Source organism: Cebus imitator, unplaced genomic scaffold (genome assembly GCF_001604975.1).
Source record: "Cebus imitator isolate Cc_AM_T3 unplaced genomic scaffold, Cebus_imitator-1.0 Scaffold4, whole genome shotgun sequence".
Classification (NCBI taxonomy): Eukaryota; Metazoa; Chordata; class Mammalia; order Primates; family Cebidae; genus Cebus; species Cebus imitator.
In genome coordinates this window covers 16,010,148-16,029,631 of record NW_016107319.1, presented here as the reverse complement: position 1 = coordinate 16,029,631, position 19,484 = coordinate 16,010,148, and the positions used below count along the sequence as shown (strand labels likewise).

Here is a 19,484-nt window from a genome sequence, read left to right as displayed (position 1 = left end):
CCTTTTCATGGGGTCTCTGAGGTCCTTCTTTCCTACTACTACATATTTATATGAGGGTGGATTTTCTTTGTATACTTCAACCAAACCAATATATGCAACAGATTAAATGCAAAAGCAAATATGAGAATATAGTTGTCTTCTATGATGCCAGACTTTAAAGAAATTCACAAAAATATGAAAAATAGTGCTGTTTTCTTTACTGTTTGGTTTTGAAAAATAATCATTTTCAACATTGTTATTTATATTATATATTGAGTTTATTATTTTTAAAGAGGTTAATATTTGTAAAAGTTCTCAGTTAATTTCTAATACAAGCAGTAATAGATATAATCCACATAGACAAAGGGTCTTTGGGGACCTTAATACTTTTTACGGATGTAAAAGTGTTGGCCAGGTGTGGTGGCTCATGCCTATAATCCCAGCACTTTGGGAAGCCAAGGCGGGTGGATCATGAGATCAAGAGATTGAGACCATCCAGGCCAACATGGTAAAACCCCTGTCTCTACTAAAAATACAAAAATTAGCTGGGCATGGTAGAGCGTGCCTGTAGTCCTAGCTACTTGGGAGGCCAAGGCAGGAGAATCACTTGAACCCAGGATTTGAGGGTTGCAGTGAGCTGACATCCCACCACTGCCCTCTAGCTGGTGACAGCGCAAGACTCTTGTCTCAAAAAGAATGTAAAGTGTCTTGAGACCAAAAAGTTTGAGAATTGCTACTTTAGAAAAGAATAGGGTATTTAGGGTGAATAGATTAGTCTTTTTGAGTTCCCTATATACAAAATGAAGGAGTTGGATTGGGTGATATCTCAGGTGTTTTGAGCTTGTAAGCGTTTATAATTAAGTATTTATATCCAGTTTTCGATCCATTTGTGTAAGCAATGAAACAATATGGACTTGGGAGACAGGGTTTGAATCCTGATTAATAGTAATGAATAGCTGTATAAACTCAAGCAAAAGAGTTTTGCTGTCACTCAGGCTAGAGTGCAGTGGTGCGATCTCAGCTCACTGCAATCTCCGCCTCCTGGGTTCAAGTGATTGCCATGCCTCAGCCTCCTGAGTAGCTGGGATTATAGGTGCCTGCCACCACGCCTGGCTAGTTTTTGTATTTTTAGTAGAGACAGAGTTTTGCCATGTAGTCCAGGCTGGTCTCGACCTCCTCGCCTCAGGTGATCCACCCACCCCCTCCTCCAAAGGAACTGGGATTATAGGCATGAGCCAACATGTCTAGCTTGTGTCTTAGTTTACAACAAAAACATTTAAAAAGTAAAAAAAAAATAATTTTAACAAGAGAAAAAAGCTTTTGGAATAAGGTTATAAAGAAGGAAAAAAAATTTTTTTTTGAGACGAGTGTATTGTAGTGGTATGATTATAGCTCACTGCAGTTCAAACTCCTGGGCTCAAGTGATCCTCTCACCTCATCCTCCTGAGTAGCTGGGACTACAGGCATGTGCTGCCACACCTGGCTAATTTTTAAAGTTTTTTGTAGAGATGGGGTTTTACCATATTGCTCAGGCTGGTCTTCAACTCCTGGACTCAATTCGTCCTCCCGCCTGGTCCTTCAAAAGTGCTGTGACTATACGCATAAGCTACTACACCTGGTCAGAATTTTTTTTTTTTTTTTTGAGACACAGTCTTGCTCTGTTGCCCAGGCTGGAGTGCAGTGGTGTGATCTTGGCTCACTGCAACCTCTGCCTCCCCGTATCAAGTGATTTTCCTGCCTCAGCCTTCTGAGTAGCTGGGACTACAGGCATGTATCTCCATACCCAGCTAATGTTTTGTATTTTTAGTAGAGATGGGTTTTTGCCATGTTGCCCAGACTAGTCTTGAACTCCTAAGCTCAGGTAATCAGTCAACTTTGACCTCCCAAAGTGTGAGGATTACGGTTATGAGCCACCGTGCCTGGCCTTTTTTGTTTGTTTGTTTATTTTTGGAATTAGAGTCTTGCTATGTCGCCCAGGCTGGAGTGCAGTAGCACAATCTTGGCTCACTGCAACCTGTACCTCCCAGATTCAGGTGATTCTCATGCCTTAGCTTCCCAAGTAGCTGGGATTACAGGTGTGGGCCACTTTGCCTGGCAGATAATATTTTTGTACAGTTTTACAATGTGTTTTAAGTTAAATTTGATTTCAAAAGAGTCAAAAAGTTTTAAAAATTAAAATGTTTATACAAATGTTGCAGTAAGTTAAGATTAATTTGTTATTGAACAAAGAAAAGTAGCTTTTAAAAATACAGTATACTTTATAAAACACTGTAGCCTGTATTTACAGTGTTTATAAAGTCTACTGTAGTGTACTAGACCTACACATTTATTCACCACTCACTCACTGATTGACCCAGGGCAACTTCTAGTTTTATAAGTTACATTCATGGTAAATACCTTCTGTCAGTACCATTTTAAATCTTCTATATTGCATTTTTACTATAACTTTTTTGTGTTTATATTTGTTTAGATACACTTATGTAAATCTTATATACACACATGTAAGGGCTGGGAATGGTGGCTCTCACCCTTAATCCCAGCACTTTGGGGGGCCAAGGCAGAAAGATGGCTTGAGGCCAAGAATTTGAGACCAGTCTGGGCAACATTGTGAGACTAGATCTATACACACATACACACACACACACACCCCACTTTAGCTGAGATGTGGCATACACCTGTATTTCTAGCAACTCAGGAGGCTGAGATGGGAGGATCACTTGAGTCTAGGAGTTTGAAGTAAAGGTGAACTATGATTATGCCACTGTACTCCAGCCTGGCTCACAGAGTGAGACTCAGTCTTTTGTTAAAACAAAAATTAAAACATTAAAAAAATAGATACACAAATACATGTATTGTGTTACAGTTGTCTGCAATCTTCTGTACGGTAATAAGCTATATAGGTTTGTAGCTTAGGAATAATACACTATACCGTAGAGCCTAGTATACAGTAGGTGATACAATCTAGGTTTGTGTAAGTACATTCTATGATGTTCATATGATGAAACTGCTTAATGATGCATTTCTCAGAACATGTCTTCATGATTAAGTGATGCGTGACTGTAGTTTATATGTTTCTTTAGTTCAATGACTTATGGTTTTAAACAGATCTTAAGATTTTTCAGAAGGAAACAGTTGCTTTAAGGAGAGGTCTCTAGTGCCTACTTTTGAGCAAGAACAACACTGACTCAAGTTTTACTATTCGTTTATAAAATGGAATAATGCTAAGTTAATCATGGAGTCTTTTTATCTCAGTAAAACTAGACCTATCACTTTTTGCTGTGAAAGTATGCTTTGAAAAACTACATGCTAAAACATTACTTATGACAGGGAAAATAAAAATTTCAAGTTGTAAGTTGGTTCTTGTAGTTGTTCACCTTTCATTTTAGTTTTTCATACATGTCTTTTAATTTTATTCCTTTGTGCAGATTTTCTTTATTTTTAAAAGGCTTTTCTATTTCATGAGGTTTATACAAAGTAATTTATTTGAATGCTGTCAAGTTTTTTTGGAATTTTTAATCTTTAAAGCTATTTTTAAAATAAAACAAACTTATGCTGTAAGGCTCTTCAAATGATTATTTAATAAAGCTTAGAATAGAGCTGCAGTGATTCAGTAAGTAGATGAACAATTTGTAGCAGCTGTTAAAAATTCCACTGAAATTATTGGAACAAAATTTTATTTCTTTAAAAATACCCATCCTGAAGATTAAAATACTTTCATACATATAGTATTGAAGTGATGCTTACTTTTTCCTTTTTGCAGTCATTTTGAATCTCAATATCACAAATTTATAACATGGTTCTTGATAAAGAACTGATGTGTAAAGAACTAATGTTGTGAATTGGATAGCTTTTGCAGAGTTACATCAGGATACATGCCGCTGCTATAAAAAGCCAAAGAAACTCAATTGCAATTTTATTGTCCAGTTTGATAGATTTCCTGCCACCTTTGTAGCAGGGAAGCTGTTTGTCACTGTATGCCTCTCCTCCGGCAGCTGAACTGGGTTTTATAAGCAGTAATAGGCTCTTCTAGTATAACTGCACTATGTTGGTTACTTTGGTCTCAGGGTTTAAAGTGTGCACCTAGTAACCTTTGTGATTTCATTGCCTTATTTGTTGTCTAGGTTTTCATTTTTTTCTTTTCTTTTTTTTTTTGTTTTTGGCTTCAAATTGAGTATTTTTTTTGTGTTTAAGTAGTACTTTTTTCACTTGGTATGATAAAATGCTTTTACTTAAATTAAGGCATTTAAACTATTCTGAAGTATGAGAATTTTCTAAACAAATAAAACTAACACCTTAGATACTGTATTTTGTCTAGACTCATATTGCCATTAGGAGAATAGGTTTCTGACTTAAAATGAATAAGTAAAGGTTAGTCACACTGGAGTTAAAAGTATAATATGAATTGGGCTTCCTCCTAAATGGTGAATTTGGGGATAAAGTCCTTAATTATCTTGGATTATTTGAAAGATCTAAAGATTTTACTTACTGTTTACTGTAATCTGATTAAATTTTAGCCGCTGTATCAAAGAAGAAAGTACCATTTAGATTGGGTAAAGGCATGTGGAAATAAGATTTTTTTTGTTTGTTTTTTTTTGAGATTGAGTTTTGCTCTTGTTGCCCAGACTGGTGTGCAGTAGTGCAATCTCAGCTCACTGCAACCTCTGCCTCCAGGATTCAAGCAATTCTCCTGCCTCAGCCTCCTAAGTAGCTGGGATTATAGGCTTGCACCAACACTCCTGGCTAATTTTGTATTTTTAGTAGAGTTGGGATTTCTCCATGTTAGTCAGGCTGGTCTAGCGCTCCCAACCTCAGGTGATCCACCCGTCTCAGCTTCCCAAAGTGCTGGGATTACAGGCGTGAGATACCACACCCAGCTGGAAATAAGATTTTTTAAAAGAATTCTCTAATTGGTTTCTTAAAATTATTTTTAAAATCATAAGATATGAACTGGCATATATAAAAATATATATGTGTTTATGGTGTCTGTATAAGATTAAAAGCAACTTGTTTGAAGAAATTTCAAAAGTTACAAAATTGGCCAGGCATGGTGACTCATGCCTCCCAGCACTTTGGGAGGCCGAGGCAGGTGGATCACTTGAGGCCAGGAATTTAAGGCCAGCCTGGCCAACATGGTGAAACCCTGTCTCTACTAAAAATATGAAAATTGTCCAGGAGTGGTGGTGCATGCCTGTGGTTCCAGCTACTTGAGGTTGGAGACATGAAAATCACTTGAACATGGGATGCTGAAGCTGCAGTGAGCAGAAATTGTGCCACTGCACTCCAGCCTGGGTGATGGAGTGAGACTCTATTTCACAAAAATTACAAAAATAAAAAATTTCCACATTTCATGGATTGTCAGCACTTTATACTTTAATTGCTAAGTAATTCTTTAAAAATATCTGATTTCTGTGTGTGTGTGTGTGTTTGTATGTGTGTTTTTACCAAATTTAAATGGTACTTGAAAAAAAAAAGAGAGACAAAGTGTTGCTGTGCTGCCCAGGCTAGAGCGCAGAGGTTCTTTACAGGTGCCATTTTATAGAGCACACTACAGCCTGGTACTCCTTGGTTCAAGTGATCCTCTCCCTTCAGCCTTTCCTGTAGATGGAACAGCAGGCATGCACCTTTGTTCCTGGCTAAAAGTATTCTTAGCTTTAACATTTTAAAACCAAATAGCATTTATTATTTTTAAAAAATTTAAAGTAATAGGTTTCATTATAGGAAATCTTAAACCCTGCAGAAGTGCATACACACAGAAAACAAAAATTACCCATTATCTAGACACCTATGTGTATCTTATTAATAACATTTTGATGTGAGACCTTTTAGTCTTCTATTCTATACATGAATCTACACATACATCTAATTATTTGCTAATAAAATGTGACCATATTTTTACTATTTTAGAGTATTATTTAATGGCATATTTCTTACATGAATTTAATGTCTGCATATTATATGGCATATATAATGTATTACATTATGGAGAAGTAAAGAGCATAAGATTCAGCTTTGATATAACATTTGAATGTTATCAGACCACTTAAAATTCTAGGAAGGAGTGACTGTGTAAATGATTCAAGTTTTCTTTTTATAGTCCGCCATTCTCCAAAATTATATTTGTAAAAATTGGTGGAAGAGATATTTTAAAAAATCTATTGATGTATACTTTGTTCCTTATCATTGAGCAGTAATGAGCCTGCTTCAATACTATAACTTTTATTTTGTAGATTAAATTCCTGTAAGTGGAATTTTTAGAGGAAGGAGTCTGCATGTTTTAAAAAGTTTTAGTAGATATTGCTAAATTGCTCTCTAAAAATTTGTACTAGTTTATACTCTAGATTTGTATGAAAGCATCTGTTTCGACTGTTTTTAAGAAATTAAAATTGATCAAGATGACTTTTTTTTTTAAAAAAAAGAAAAGAGTAGAAGTTATTCTTTTATGTCATTGTTCTTCCTATCTTTATAAATGGGGATAGTACTACCAACCCTTAGAATTGCTCTTATGTCAGTAATGCTTGATTTTACCAATATATCTGTTACCTAAACCATTGTTGTGCATCAGAGTCTCTGCAGAAGATCTCATGAATGTGGTGGCAATTATTTTGACTTATGCTTGTTGCTACTACATATGGGAATATCCACGTTTTTTTAAAGATATATCTTGTTTATCAAAGGCTGGTAACTTAAGAATCAGAAATTAACATCATATTTAGCTGGTATTTTCATATGAAAACATACAATGAAAAAGATGTACTTGCTAAACATTGCCTAACAGTTTAAAAATTCTAAATTTTACAGATTATACAGTTTTAATATATAGATTAAAAAGATAATATTAACATTTGGATGTATTGTGTTCATCTTTTATCTACTAATTAGTAAATTTGAGTCCCAATTAAGTTGAAAGTAATGGCAAAAGAAATGTTATAGTCATTAGCTCATGAGTATCTTTAACTAGTGGTTTATAGAAGTGCTTTCCAAACATTACAAACAGCTATAGATTAGCTATCAAATGATTGTGAAGATTAATGACTAGTCTTTTAACTGGGTAATTTAGAACAATATCTGGCAATTAATTGGAAATTATCAGTTTTAAAGCCACAAATATCTTAAGGAAAACAGCACCCAAAAAGATAATCCTGATAATTATTCATTTGCCATTTAGCTTTTAGACCATTGGAGTAAATTAAATTAAGGGCAAATTTAAAAACCTATTTTATTTATTTAGAGTAAATAAAGGGCAAATTCTATTTATTTAGAATTTTAAAAGCATTTCAGATTCCAAAATTAAATGCTTTTCTACCTATGTTTTATACTCTGACTATTAATCAAATATGAAGCTAGAATAAATACATTTTCAGATATTTGAGATCTCAAAAAATTTCATTTGTATGCATTCTTACCCAAGAAGACACTGCAGGATATTGAACAAAAGGAGAGAATAAAATAAACGGAAAGAAATGAAATATACGAAACAGAAGAGACAACATAGAAGAGAGATGAAGGGGATCTCCAGGACTGTAGAAAGGGAGCTCACCATAGCAGCTATGTAGTAGACAGATGACAGTCCATCTGGACTGAAGCAGTTTGGCTCAGGAGAGGTAGACCTTTATTCTTACCAGGAGTACTTAGCTTCCTTGCCTTGACCATGTACTGATTAAGTTCCTATTTTCCCTTCTAATTCGACTGCCTGAATCACCTGGAGATTCTCACTTTACTATGCAAAGATATGCTCTGGTTCAACGTATTTCTTAGGGTAAGGGTTCACCATGGAGAGCTTAGAATTGAAAAATATGAAGTAGTCTACTTCTCAGACCTTATTTATGCCAATATACTCTACCTGGCACATACCACCTCTGATAGATTCTCCAGCTCTCTTGACCTCTATATTTCCTGTATTTCCTAATAACTTGCCTATAAGACTTCCCAGAAATAGCTTTACATGTTCTCTTAAGTAAGCTGAAGCCCTGCTGGAGCTCACAGATTCTGAATATCTTGTCTTTTCTTGGGAGCCTCAGGTGTGGCAGTATTGCTTTTCAAAATACAATTGGCTCAGTTTGTGTTAGTATTTCAAACTAAACATAATGGGTATGTTTAGTATATAGATAGTAAAACTATTCTTTAAAATTGTCTGCCAAAGCTCTGTCCTCCAGGTAAAACTATTTATAAACAGTGAACAATAGAAATATCGGGATAGTGATTTCCTTCTGATTGTAGTGGAGAAGTAGGGAGTACAGTCAGGCAGGATGCATAGGGGAATTGTGAGATACTGATAATGTTTTACTTCTTGACATGGGTGGTAGGTATGTGAGATTAAAAAAATTGTTGTTTCTTAATCTGTACATAAATTATATATATATATATATATATATATATATGCTCATGTTTATCGATCCATTGTGTAATACAAATTCTAAAAACCTTTAAATAAAATCAAAGCAAATGATTATTGAAAACGTCGTTCTATAACACAGGTTTTGTAGAAATAAATGGCCTATTTTCAAAATGACAGTGAGGTTGTTAATATGTAACCTGCTTCTTTTGATAATGATAATTGTTTTATTGGTACAGAAATGCTCTTCCTAAAGTCAGTTTCCCAAACAGTAGGCTAACCAATCCTTTTTTTTTTTTTTTGAGATGAAGTCTCACTCTGTCACCCAGGCTGAAGTGCAGTGGTGCTATCTTGGCTCACCGCAACCTCTGCCTCCCGGGTTCAAGTGATTCTCCTATTTCAGCCTCCCGAGTAGCTGAGATTACAGGTGTGCACCACCAGGCCCAGCTGAGTTTTGTGTTTTTAGTAGAGAAAGGGTTTTGCCATGTTGGCCAGGCTGGTCTTGAACTCCTGACCCCAGGTGATCCGTCCACCTCAGCCTCTTAAAGTGCTGGATTTCACCACTGATTTTTTTTTTTTTTAATAAAAATATTTCTAAGTTTTAGATTTAAGAACATATTTACAATTAGGAAAAATATTTACAAATATTCAGTTAGGAAAATATTTATTCCCTGAACATTTTTATTTTTAGGTATATCACATGGCATGAATGTTCTGTGTATGTCGTGAGTAAAGGCTAGTTAATATCAATAGAAGGATATTTTTGCATCGAGAGTCATTTTTACTTTTGTTTGCATTTCATCTATGTGCATACTTCTGTGATTCAATAAAGCCTATAGATTTTTGTGCTTAAAAAAAAAAATCAGCTTTTCTTCTTTGATTATCCTACCATCCTCTTATACTATGGCTCAATAAAGATTTATTGAATGAATGTCCAATTTGCTGTGTATAGTAATGTAGATTACAGAAACAAACACCTTTGAGATTAATAAACTATAATTATGCTTATACTTTCTGCATGTATGATAGTTTTTTGGCATTTTTGTTGCAAGAGGTGATGGGGGTTAACGTTGAAACATCAATGGAAATCACATGATAGTGGCTATACAATAATCCATAAGAGATTTAAAACATTCTAAATTTTGTGACATTAACAAGTACAGCTCTCTCTTTAAAAAAAATTTACTTTTTCAGTTTTTTCGTATTTATTTGGGTAAAAGGCAAAGCATGATATAGAAATGTTCACCGTGCCTAATATATAGTAGTCACTCACATTTAAATGGAATGAATGGATGTATGTATGGATCCGTTGAAACATTCAGACTATTTTTGACTAGTTCAAACTTTGGAAGTTATGGTTAAACTTTGGGGAAGGGCTGGATCTTTTTTCTCCCATTGCTAAAATAACTTGTATTCATTAGCTTAGTGAGATAATGGTTTTGTAGCTTAATAGATATATGTAGAGCTACTGTAATGGTGAGCATAATTAACTGATATTTTTAATCTCTCCTGTGGACAATTCCTGGGGAAATTGGTAGTCCTAACAGTTGAAACAAGTGTTACCCAGTGCATAAAACACTTCCCAATGGTACATACTTAGATTCTGGTACAAGTTATGGTAGCCAGTAGAATAGTGTATCCTTTTCCTATACATGTTTAAGAATAGGCTAAATGGCTATGTTCTTGTTGTGGTTTCATGCTATGCTACTTGTTAATATTAAAATTGGCTGTCATTTTTAATGAATATTTAGATTTTTGTGATTAACTTACATTTATCATTCTACTAAAATAAAATATAGGAAAATTAAGCTTCATTGTATTATATAAACTATGTATTTGAAAATTATTTAATTTTATATTTTGTATTCTGTGTTTATTTCTCCTGCATATTTTAACTGACTGTACATTTTTCACCTAGGTCACTTTTGAAATACACAAAGAAAACCTTGCCAATATGTTTAGGGAACAGCAAGGAAAAGTTGATGAAGAAATAGGGCCCTCTTCTTCAACTTCAGTTGAAGCAGCCTCTGTCATTAGAAGGGATGTTAATGTTTCAGCAGGATCCCAGCAATCAGATAGGAAGGATTCTCCTGTCTATCCTCATTTCACCACAAATGGTAACGAAAATTCAAGTATAGAGAAGACATGCTTACTAGAATCTGCATCTAATATTGAACTGCAAACTACTAATACATCTTATGAAGAAATGAAAGCTGAGCAAGAAAATCAGGAGTTACCAGATGAAGGCACGTTGGGAGAAACATTGGCAAATGAGACAAGGAATGCAGGTGATTTAGAAGTATCTTCTGACATAATAGAAGCTGTGACTATTTCTTCTAATTCTTTTATAACAACTGGCAAAGATTCAGTGACTGTCAGTGAAGTAACTGCTTCTATAAGTTCTCCTTCAGAAGAGGATGCTTCAGAGATGCCAGAGTTCTTGGATAAGTCTATAGCAGAGGAAGAGGAAGATGATGATTATGTGGAACTGAAAGTAGAAGGCAGTCCTACTGAGGAAGCTAGTCTACCCACAGAGTTCCAAGATAATAGTTTGTCTCCAGCTGCATTTGAAGCCAGTGAAAAACTGGACATGTTTGGCAATGATCACAAATTAATATGTCAAGAAGGAAAACCTGTTACTGAAAAGCAAACTAATACTGAAACTCAAGATTCTAAAGATTCTGGAATTCAGACTATGACAGCATCAGAGTCTTCAGCTAGGTCACCAGAAACTACTGTTTCCCAAAGAGCTGTAGAATCAAACCTTGGTCAGATGCTGGAGGAAGGGAGGAAAGCAACTGCCCTCACTAGAGAAACCAAATTAATTAGTGATTGTCATGGTAATACCTCTGAGGTTTCTGCTGCTTCTGAGCAAAAGATTGCAAAGTTGGATGTTTCTAGTGTTGCTACAGATACTGAGAGGCTGGAATTGAAGGCCAGCACAAATGTGGAAGCACCTCAACCTCATCGACATGTGCTTGAGGTGATTTTATATATTGTCTTCAAGTATTTTTTCACTGAGTTAAAAAAGAGCAAGCATATATACTTAAATTTTATTTTGGATTTGGTTCATATTGTGTTCTCTAATAAATGCAATGAAGGTGAAGATTGTGTTTCAGATTGTTAGCACAGTGTTTAGCAGTTAATATGAGTTCATTAAATGGCAGCTTTTATTATTATTTTTACCATAGCATGATCAAAAGTTAGCACTTTGAATGATTGATATAATTTTAGTTTATAAAACAAATACTGGAAACACTTGCATTTTACCTTTTATTTGACTAACCCAATCATAGTACATTATTTTCCAGTAAGCTCTAGGGTTACCTACTTGCCAGTGTGTAATTTTAGTTACCAAGTGTGTGATTTAAAATTGTATTACGAATTCTATAAGAGAGAGGAGTCTTTGTGAGATCTAAAGGCACAGCCTTCTTCTCTATCCGTATCTCAGAGTGACCCATGAGACAATGCTTGGTAGCATGTTGTCGTTTTTCACTTTATTCAGTTCTTACCCTCTATCCCACCTTCCTTTTTTTTGTTTTTGTTGGTTTGTTCTTCATTGTGTTATCACTGTTTTTATTTGTTCATCATTTTAGCCACTTCATAATCCAGATTCCATTTAGATTTTAAATACTGCCTTTCTTTTAGGCTAAGGTTCAAAACTAATAACTGTTACTTGATTCCTTTATAACATGCTACATAGTGGTAATACTTAACATAATTCCAATCTAGTTACTTCTGAATTGTGGTAGTTTTATACTTTTGATGCTTTACTTATGTGTACTAAAATATTAATGTTATTACTCACTGATAATTTTTCTGTCTCTAATTTGGTTCTTTAGTGTCTTAAAATGTGTTAGATGGATTGCATAGAAACTACTAAATTGTTTACTTTTCTAAAGCCTTCTGTTGAAATTGAACTTATTTTATTACTTTTTAAATTTTCTGTATTAGATGTCAAGGCAACCTGAGGAGCCAGGGCAAGGAATAGCACCAGATGCAGTTAATGGACAAAGGAGGGATTCCAGATCTACTACGTTTCGTATTCCTGAGTTCAACTGGTCTCAAATGCATCAGCGTTTGCTCACTGATCTATTATTTTCAATTGAAACAGATATACAGATGTGGAGAAGGTTTGTCTATATGTTTGTTATGGAAGATATGTATAAACCTAGTCTTTTATTTTCAAAGAAATCTATAGAAGCACTTTGTAATTTCAGACATTTGTTTAAAATGTAGGATAGTAATTATTCTATGCTAGGGTTTTACTGAATTAACTTTTATTCTCCATTATAAAAGAATGGAATCCTTATCTGGATTACAAAAACACGAAAAGCAGAGGTTTCTCTTTTTAAAAAAATTGTAGTGATTTCCTGTAGCCATTTTATAGCATGGAACTCGCCAGAAGGTAGGTCTATCAAGTTGGTTTATTACTAGAAGTGTTAAAAAACAATTAGGATAAGTATAACATTATCAATATTTCCAATGTATTTTTAGCATTAAAAAATCCGTATAGTTCAAATTATTCTTCATTGTATGATTTATGATTTTAAAAGTGCCTAATTTTTTATTTTATTTGTGTAAGATTCTTGTTATGTTTAAAAGCATTTCATAGGCATTACAGAAGAAAATTCATTTTTAATAGCACATTTACCTCATAAATTTTGTCACATGATTTCTCAGGTTTGTTCCCAGTTAGGATAATTTTCTTCAACTTTTTATGTCAAGTGTAAAATGAATAGTATTTATATTTCAGCACTGAAAAAGGTCATGGATAGTAACTACTGATATGGAATGGTCTGTTCCATCTGAAGAAGTATACACCCCCTACTGCATCATCTTCCTTCAGTTTTCAAGATGAAGCAAAAGCATCTTCTTATCCTCCCTCCCCTCAAGTAGGGAAACTGTGATTTCCTTTTTTTAGCTTTATCAGTAAACATCATTTATCTTTGGACAGCCATTCAACAAAGACAGTTATGGACTTCGTGAATAGCAGTGATAATGTCATCTTTGTACACAACACAATTCATCTCATCTCTCAAGTGATGGACAATATGGTCATGGCTTGCGGGGGTATACTGCCATTGCTTTCAGCTGCTACATCGGCTACAGTAAGGACTTAATTACTGTATAAAATTGGTGTGAAAACATGAGTGTTAGGCAACTTTATTAACTAAAACTTAAATGTGGTGGTTACTATGCACATAGATGCTATAAATAAAAAACAATAGTATCTATTACTTGCCTTAGAATCTGGTCTAGTAATGAAATAGCTGAAAAAAATGTTGGTTCCCTAGGTATGAGTCAGCTAGTGAAAGAATATGGTTCATGGTGTTTCACCTGTATGTTTCTGTTGCTCCTCCTCATATCCCTACCTTTTTTAGATGAAATAATAAGTATAAATCACTCTGTGTTACTAGGTTTCTGAAAGTCTGACTTCTTGTAAAATTTATAAATTTTAGGAGTGTATCTGGTAATAATTTTTTTTAGAATATGTATTTAAATGTCAAACTTTTTTTTTTTACAGCATGAACTGGAAAATATTGAACCTACTCAAGGCCTTTCAATAGAAGCCTCTGTGACATTTTTGCAGAGGCTAATTAGCCTTGTGGATGTGCTTGTATTTGCAAGTTCTCTTGGCTTTACTGAAATTGAAGCTGAAAAAAATATGTCATCTGGAGGGATTTTGCGGCAGTGTCTCCGACTGGGTGAGCTGTTAAAAACCATTGGAAATTTACTTAAAAAAATTTTCAGTAATTCAGAGATGACATTAGAAATTATCCATCTTCTGTTGGTGAGAAAATATGTGCTAGCTTATTCACTATATGGTTACTTTTTGATGTACTATGCATAGTAGTAGTTGGTAAGTTGGATGGGGAAGGAGGAGGATATATTTTGAAAAATTTACTGCTGGATGTGGTGGCTCACGCCTGTAATCCCAGCACTTTGGGAGGCCAAGGCAGTTGGATCACATGGTCAGGAGATTGAGACCATCGTCACTAACATGGTGAGACCCTGTCTCTACTAAGAATACAAAAATTTAGCTGGGCATAGTGATGTGTGCCTATAGTCCTAGCAAGTCAGGAGGCTGAGCAGAAGAGTGGCTTGAACCCGGGAGGCAGAGGTCGCAGTGAGCCGAAATCGCACCACTGCACTACAGCCTCAGGGACAGAGTGAGACTCTGTCTCAAAAAAAAAAAAAAAAAAAAAAAGAATTTACTGCAACAATCTTGCATGTTCTTCACATGTACCCCAAAACCTAAAACACAATAAAATGAATGTATTAAAAAAAAAAAAACAAAAACAGAATTTACTAAGGTGATTTTGGCCAGCAGTTTCCACCCTCCCTCATCCCTTTCTTTTTTTCTTTTTTCTTCCTGAGATGGTGGTCCTGCTATGTTGCTGAGGCTGGTCTCAAAATTCTGGGATCAAGTGATCCTGCTTCCTCATCCTCCCTAATAGCTGGAATTATAGGTGCTCCCAATCTCTTTTTGCTCCAAAGTGTGATTCTGAAATTTTAAGGAGATACATAAACATAAGGTGATTAATAAACACAAGGTGATTCATAAATTTGATGATCTTGTTAAAAATGCAGATTAGATTATATAGGTCTAGGCCGGGCATAGTGGCTCACGTCTGTAATCCCAGCACTTTGGATCCCAGCGGCTCACCTGAGGTCAGGAGTTTGAGACTAGCCTGGCCAACATGCTGAAAACCTGTCTTTACTAAAAATACAAAAATTAGCCAGGTATGGTGGTACGCATCTGTAATCCCAGCTACTTTGGAGGCTTAGGCAGCAAAATCGCTTGAACCCGGGAGGTGGAGATTGCAGTGAGCTAAGATCACAACACTGTACTCCAGTCTGGGCATCAGAGCAGGAATGAGTCTCAAAAAAGAAAAAGATTATATAGGTCTAGAGTGAGGCCTAAAATTGACTACAAAGTCCCAGGTGATGTTGATGCTGTTTCTCTTACAACACACTTGAATAATATTGTTCTAAACGAGCATCATTCAAATACAGCTTTTATTTAAAAAAGCTGTGGTAATTTGTTAAAGCAGTTAATAAAATCATCAAATCTCTGTTCTTTTCCTCTGTTCTTTACTTCTTCCCTAGGTAAAAGTTCTTTACTTCTTCCCTAGGTAAAAGTAAAAATACATGAAATGCTTTTTTTTTTTTTTTTGAGACTGTTGCCCATGTTGCAGTGCAGTGGCTTGATCTTGGCTCACTGCAATCTCTGCCTCCTGGGTTCAAGCAATTCTCCTGCCTCAGCCTCCCAAGTAGCTAGGACTACAGGCGTGCGCCACCATGTCCAGCTAATTTTTTTGTATTTTTAGTAGAGACGGGCTTTCACCGTGTTGGCCAGGATGGTCTCCTGTCTCCTCACTTCGTGATCCACTTACCTTGGCCTCCCAAAGTGCTGGGATTACAGGCATGAGCCACCGCGCCTGGCTGAAATGACTTTTTAGTGCCAATTGAACTTCCTTAGGTGAAACAAAAAAACAAAAAAACAATTTTTTTTTGCATAACTTTCCTTCTATATGGTTGTAAACATCGAGACTTTGTTAAATGATTTTATTACTAAATGAAGAGAAAGTGGTGAGGAGAGAAGGAACAAGAAATGGAAGCAAACCATTAGGAGCCATGTTCATATGAAGAGACAAAGAGACGTAATGTGGAAGTGGGAATCTAATGAGTTAATGACATATTTTTTCATCTTTAGCAAGAAGATCTGTTACATAAACTAATGTATACTTGTGCTTTTTGGTACAAATAAGATTTTTACTCAAAATGCTATTTGAAGTATTTAATAGTATATACTTTATAAAATTCCAAGTATTTTATATTTAATAATAAATGACATATCCAGCTATTCTGAATAACTTGGATTAACAATTTATAGACAGTTGTTTTAAAATTTAAATTAAGAGACAAATTGGTGAGCATAACATAATAAAAGCTATTATTTATTGATTACTGTCATTTGTCATTGTTGATTTTATGGTGAAAATTTTGTTTTTTTTTAATTCATGAGGAAATTGAAGATCAAAGAAATTGGGAAACTTATCTTTAACTAAAAAGCTATAATTGGCGAAGGTAGAATTTGAATACTATGCTTTTGTCTAACTAGTGCTCCTACTCTTTCTATTGTAGTATACTTCTTTAATCTATTAGTAATTAAAATATTTAGACTTTATTGCTTTGTGTGTGCCATTTTCAAAGCCTTTTCACTTTCCTAAAAAGAGAATATTTCTAGAATTAAAAGTACAAGGCTGTGCTAGCAAAGCTTTACTCAAGAGCAGATTCAGAAGCTAGGGAAATATTCTATGTTCCTAATTTTTCATAGCTGTAGAAAAGAATTAAGAGATAATTTAATCTGCCCCAGTACCATTTGTTTTTATATATGGAAATGAGACTTAAAAAATGACTTGTCCAAGATTATTTAATAGAGTATGGTAAGCTAAGTAAACAGTCCAAATGTGTGATTTTTTTTTAAATTGTATAAATTTATAGGGTACAAGTACAATTTTTTTACATACATGGATTGCTTAGTGGTGAAGTCAGGGCTATTAGGGTATTCATCATGGGAGTAACATACGTTGTACCATTAAGTAGTTTCTCATCTTCCAACCCCCTCTCACACCTCATTCTTCTGAGTCTCCATTTTCAGTTATACACACTCTACATCCATGTATACACACTATTTAGCTCCCACTTATACGTGAGAACATACAATATTTGTCTTTCTGTTTCTGACTTGTTTCAGTTAAGATAATGACCTCCATTTCCATCTTTATTGCTGTGAGAGACATGATTTCTTACTCTTTTACAGTGGAATAGTATTTCATTATGTATATATACCACATTTTCTTTATCTGGTTATCTGTTGTTGGACACTGGTGTCCTGATTCCTGTTGTTTCCTTGGGTTGGGGTTAAAAATTAGGATGGCAGCAAGAAGTAACTGATTGAAACCAGGAAATGAGGTGTGGTTTTTAATTTTGTAATGCAGACCCAAATTTGATTTTATGCAACTTGTGAAAAAGGTTGTATGGCAAGTATTTCCTTGGTCTGATAGCAAATTTGACAAAGTAAAATATTTCTAGGGTCTGATGCCAAATTTGACAAAGTTTTATTCCATATTCTCTCTTCTTTCCCTTATCCCCTCCTTATTTCCTTTCAACTTCTATTGCTTTCTTTGGGCACTTTTCAGAATACTTTCTTTCTAAATTATCATGTCTGCTAGCCATATGGTAGGCCAGTGATTGTTTGTGAAGTTCCCACTTAAGTTTGCTATTTTGTTCCTAATTTGCTCTCCCTCCATTGCTCAGTTCAAGTACCTTGAGTGCTACAGATTTGGTAGGAATTTAAATGATTACATGGTATCCAGCAGTTCATAGTGAAGTGTGCATAATGTATGTCATTTAAAATTCAAAATTAATTTCTAAGTAATCTAACTGCCTGATTTTTGGGAGCCTTAGGTAATTTTAGACTGTATATTAATCAATTTCCCTTTCTGTCTCCCATTTTCTAAGCAGTTTTAATGAATGCTAGTAAATGCTGGACCCTATAAAGCTTCTTCTAACTATAACCTCTATCAGTCTCAATATCATACTGTAATGATGCAGTATAAGAAAAATGCCAAAATTTTCAGTTTAATTTACTTTAATGATGGTAGTAGAAGATTGTTATGTAGACTAGTTCATGGTAATATGCTTTGTTCTCTGTTTTCTTCCATTTCTTTCAATTCTTTTCTTCCCTGTCCTTTTCCTAATAAAAGATTGTCCCAATTAGCTTAGTTGAGATCTAAGAAACAGAAGCCTACTAAGATTCTGAACTAATTTCCTTTCAGCAAACCCTAAAAGTTTAGACCAGTAGGCCATACTGCCTCCCTAAGTCTTAACTGGGCCACAGCATGGAATCTAACAATATCAGACAACCAACACTAGGCGATAAAGTCTAGGGATGTTGTAGGAATATGCTGAATGTCATCTCTTTTGTATAAAATCTTATGTAAATCATATTGTGTAGTTGATGGTTTTTACTTCCATAATCTTAAACATTAACTTTTCTTTCCCAATCTTTTCCTTAAAATAAATTACAGTGTGTGCAGTGGCAGTAAGGAATTGCTTGGAGTGTCAGCAGCATTCACAACTGAAAACTAGGGGAGATAAAGCCTTGAAAACAATACATAGCTTTATTCCTTTAGGGAAATCTGCAGCAAAGGTAAGTATACAGATTAATTTTCAAAAAGCATATTCCTATTTTACAATTAAGTTTTTAAATTTCATTTCAACATAAAGTTAAATCTGGCAGAGATTAAAATAGTTACTTTAGGCCTGGACGTAACATTCAAATATTTGTGTTTAAATATACAGTAAAGATTTGTTTATACTCAATCTTGTCTGCTTTTTCAAATGTTTACTTTTCTTGTTTCTGTGATACCTTTTCCTTCAAATATGTCATTTTTTTCCTTCATGCCATCTTTCTCCACCCCACTTTCCAACCCCCCAAAGAAGAAAGAAGTATACACACAAAAAAAGTGGGGAAAGGAATGGTATAGCTTTGCTTCTCTGGTTCTTGGAATACTGTGTTTATTTTTAAAGAGTATCTGTGTAGTGTGTGTGTGTGTGTGTGTGTGTGTGTATATATATATATATATATATGTACATTTTTTTTTTTTATTATTCTTAAATAGAGCCCAGTGGACATTGTGACTGGTGGTATATCTCCAGTAAGAGACCTTGACAGGCTTCTACAGGACATGGATATTAATCGGCTTAGGGCAGTTGTTTTCAGAGACATAGTAAGTTACAATATTTCTTTAACATACTCTCTTAACTGATGCATATTTCCTCTTAGACTTAATATATTGAGATTAAAACTTCTTTGTGATATAAAATAGTGTAGCAGAGATAGAAAGGTTAGAAACCAGTTCTTTTGACATTGATTTTAGAAACATAGAATATTAGAAACGATAGCCTACATAAAGGGAGCTATTAAATTAGTGTAATCTTATTAAAAGGAATAATGCATTATTACATAGTAAGTACTCTAAGTGCTATACATGTACTCATTAAGTCTAACCACTTTTGAGCTGTACTATTGTAATTTCCTTTTTTTTTTTTTTTTTTTTTTTTTTTTTTTTTTTTTTTTTTTTTTTTTTTTTTTTGAGAC

General features: G+C 34.5%; 1 protein-coding gene across 1 annotated transcript in view; it reads left to right on the top strand.

Annotated features, from left to right (window-relative positions):
- The window catches only part of LRBA (LPS responsive beige-like anchor protein), a 727,560-nt gene that overhangs the window by 140,614 nt on the left and 567,462 nt on the right, over window positions 1-19,484 (top strand). Inside the window, exons 23-28 of the mRNA XM_037740751.1 lie at window positions 10,230-11,294; window positions 12,266-12,444; window positions 13,269-13,422; window positions 13,839-14,019; window positions 18,412-18,533; window positions 19,006-19,113. Of these exons, the coding sequence (XP_037596679.1) occupies window positions 10,230-11,294; window positions 12,266-12,444; window positions 13,269-13,422; window positions 13,839-14,019; window positions 18,412-18,533; window positions 19,006-19,113 (1,809 nt within the window). The remainder of the gene's footprint in view (window positions 1-10,229; window positions 11,295-12,265; window positions 12,445-13,268; window positions 13,423-13,838; window positions 14,020-18,411; window positions 18,534-19,005; window positions 19,114-19,484) is intronic.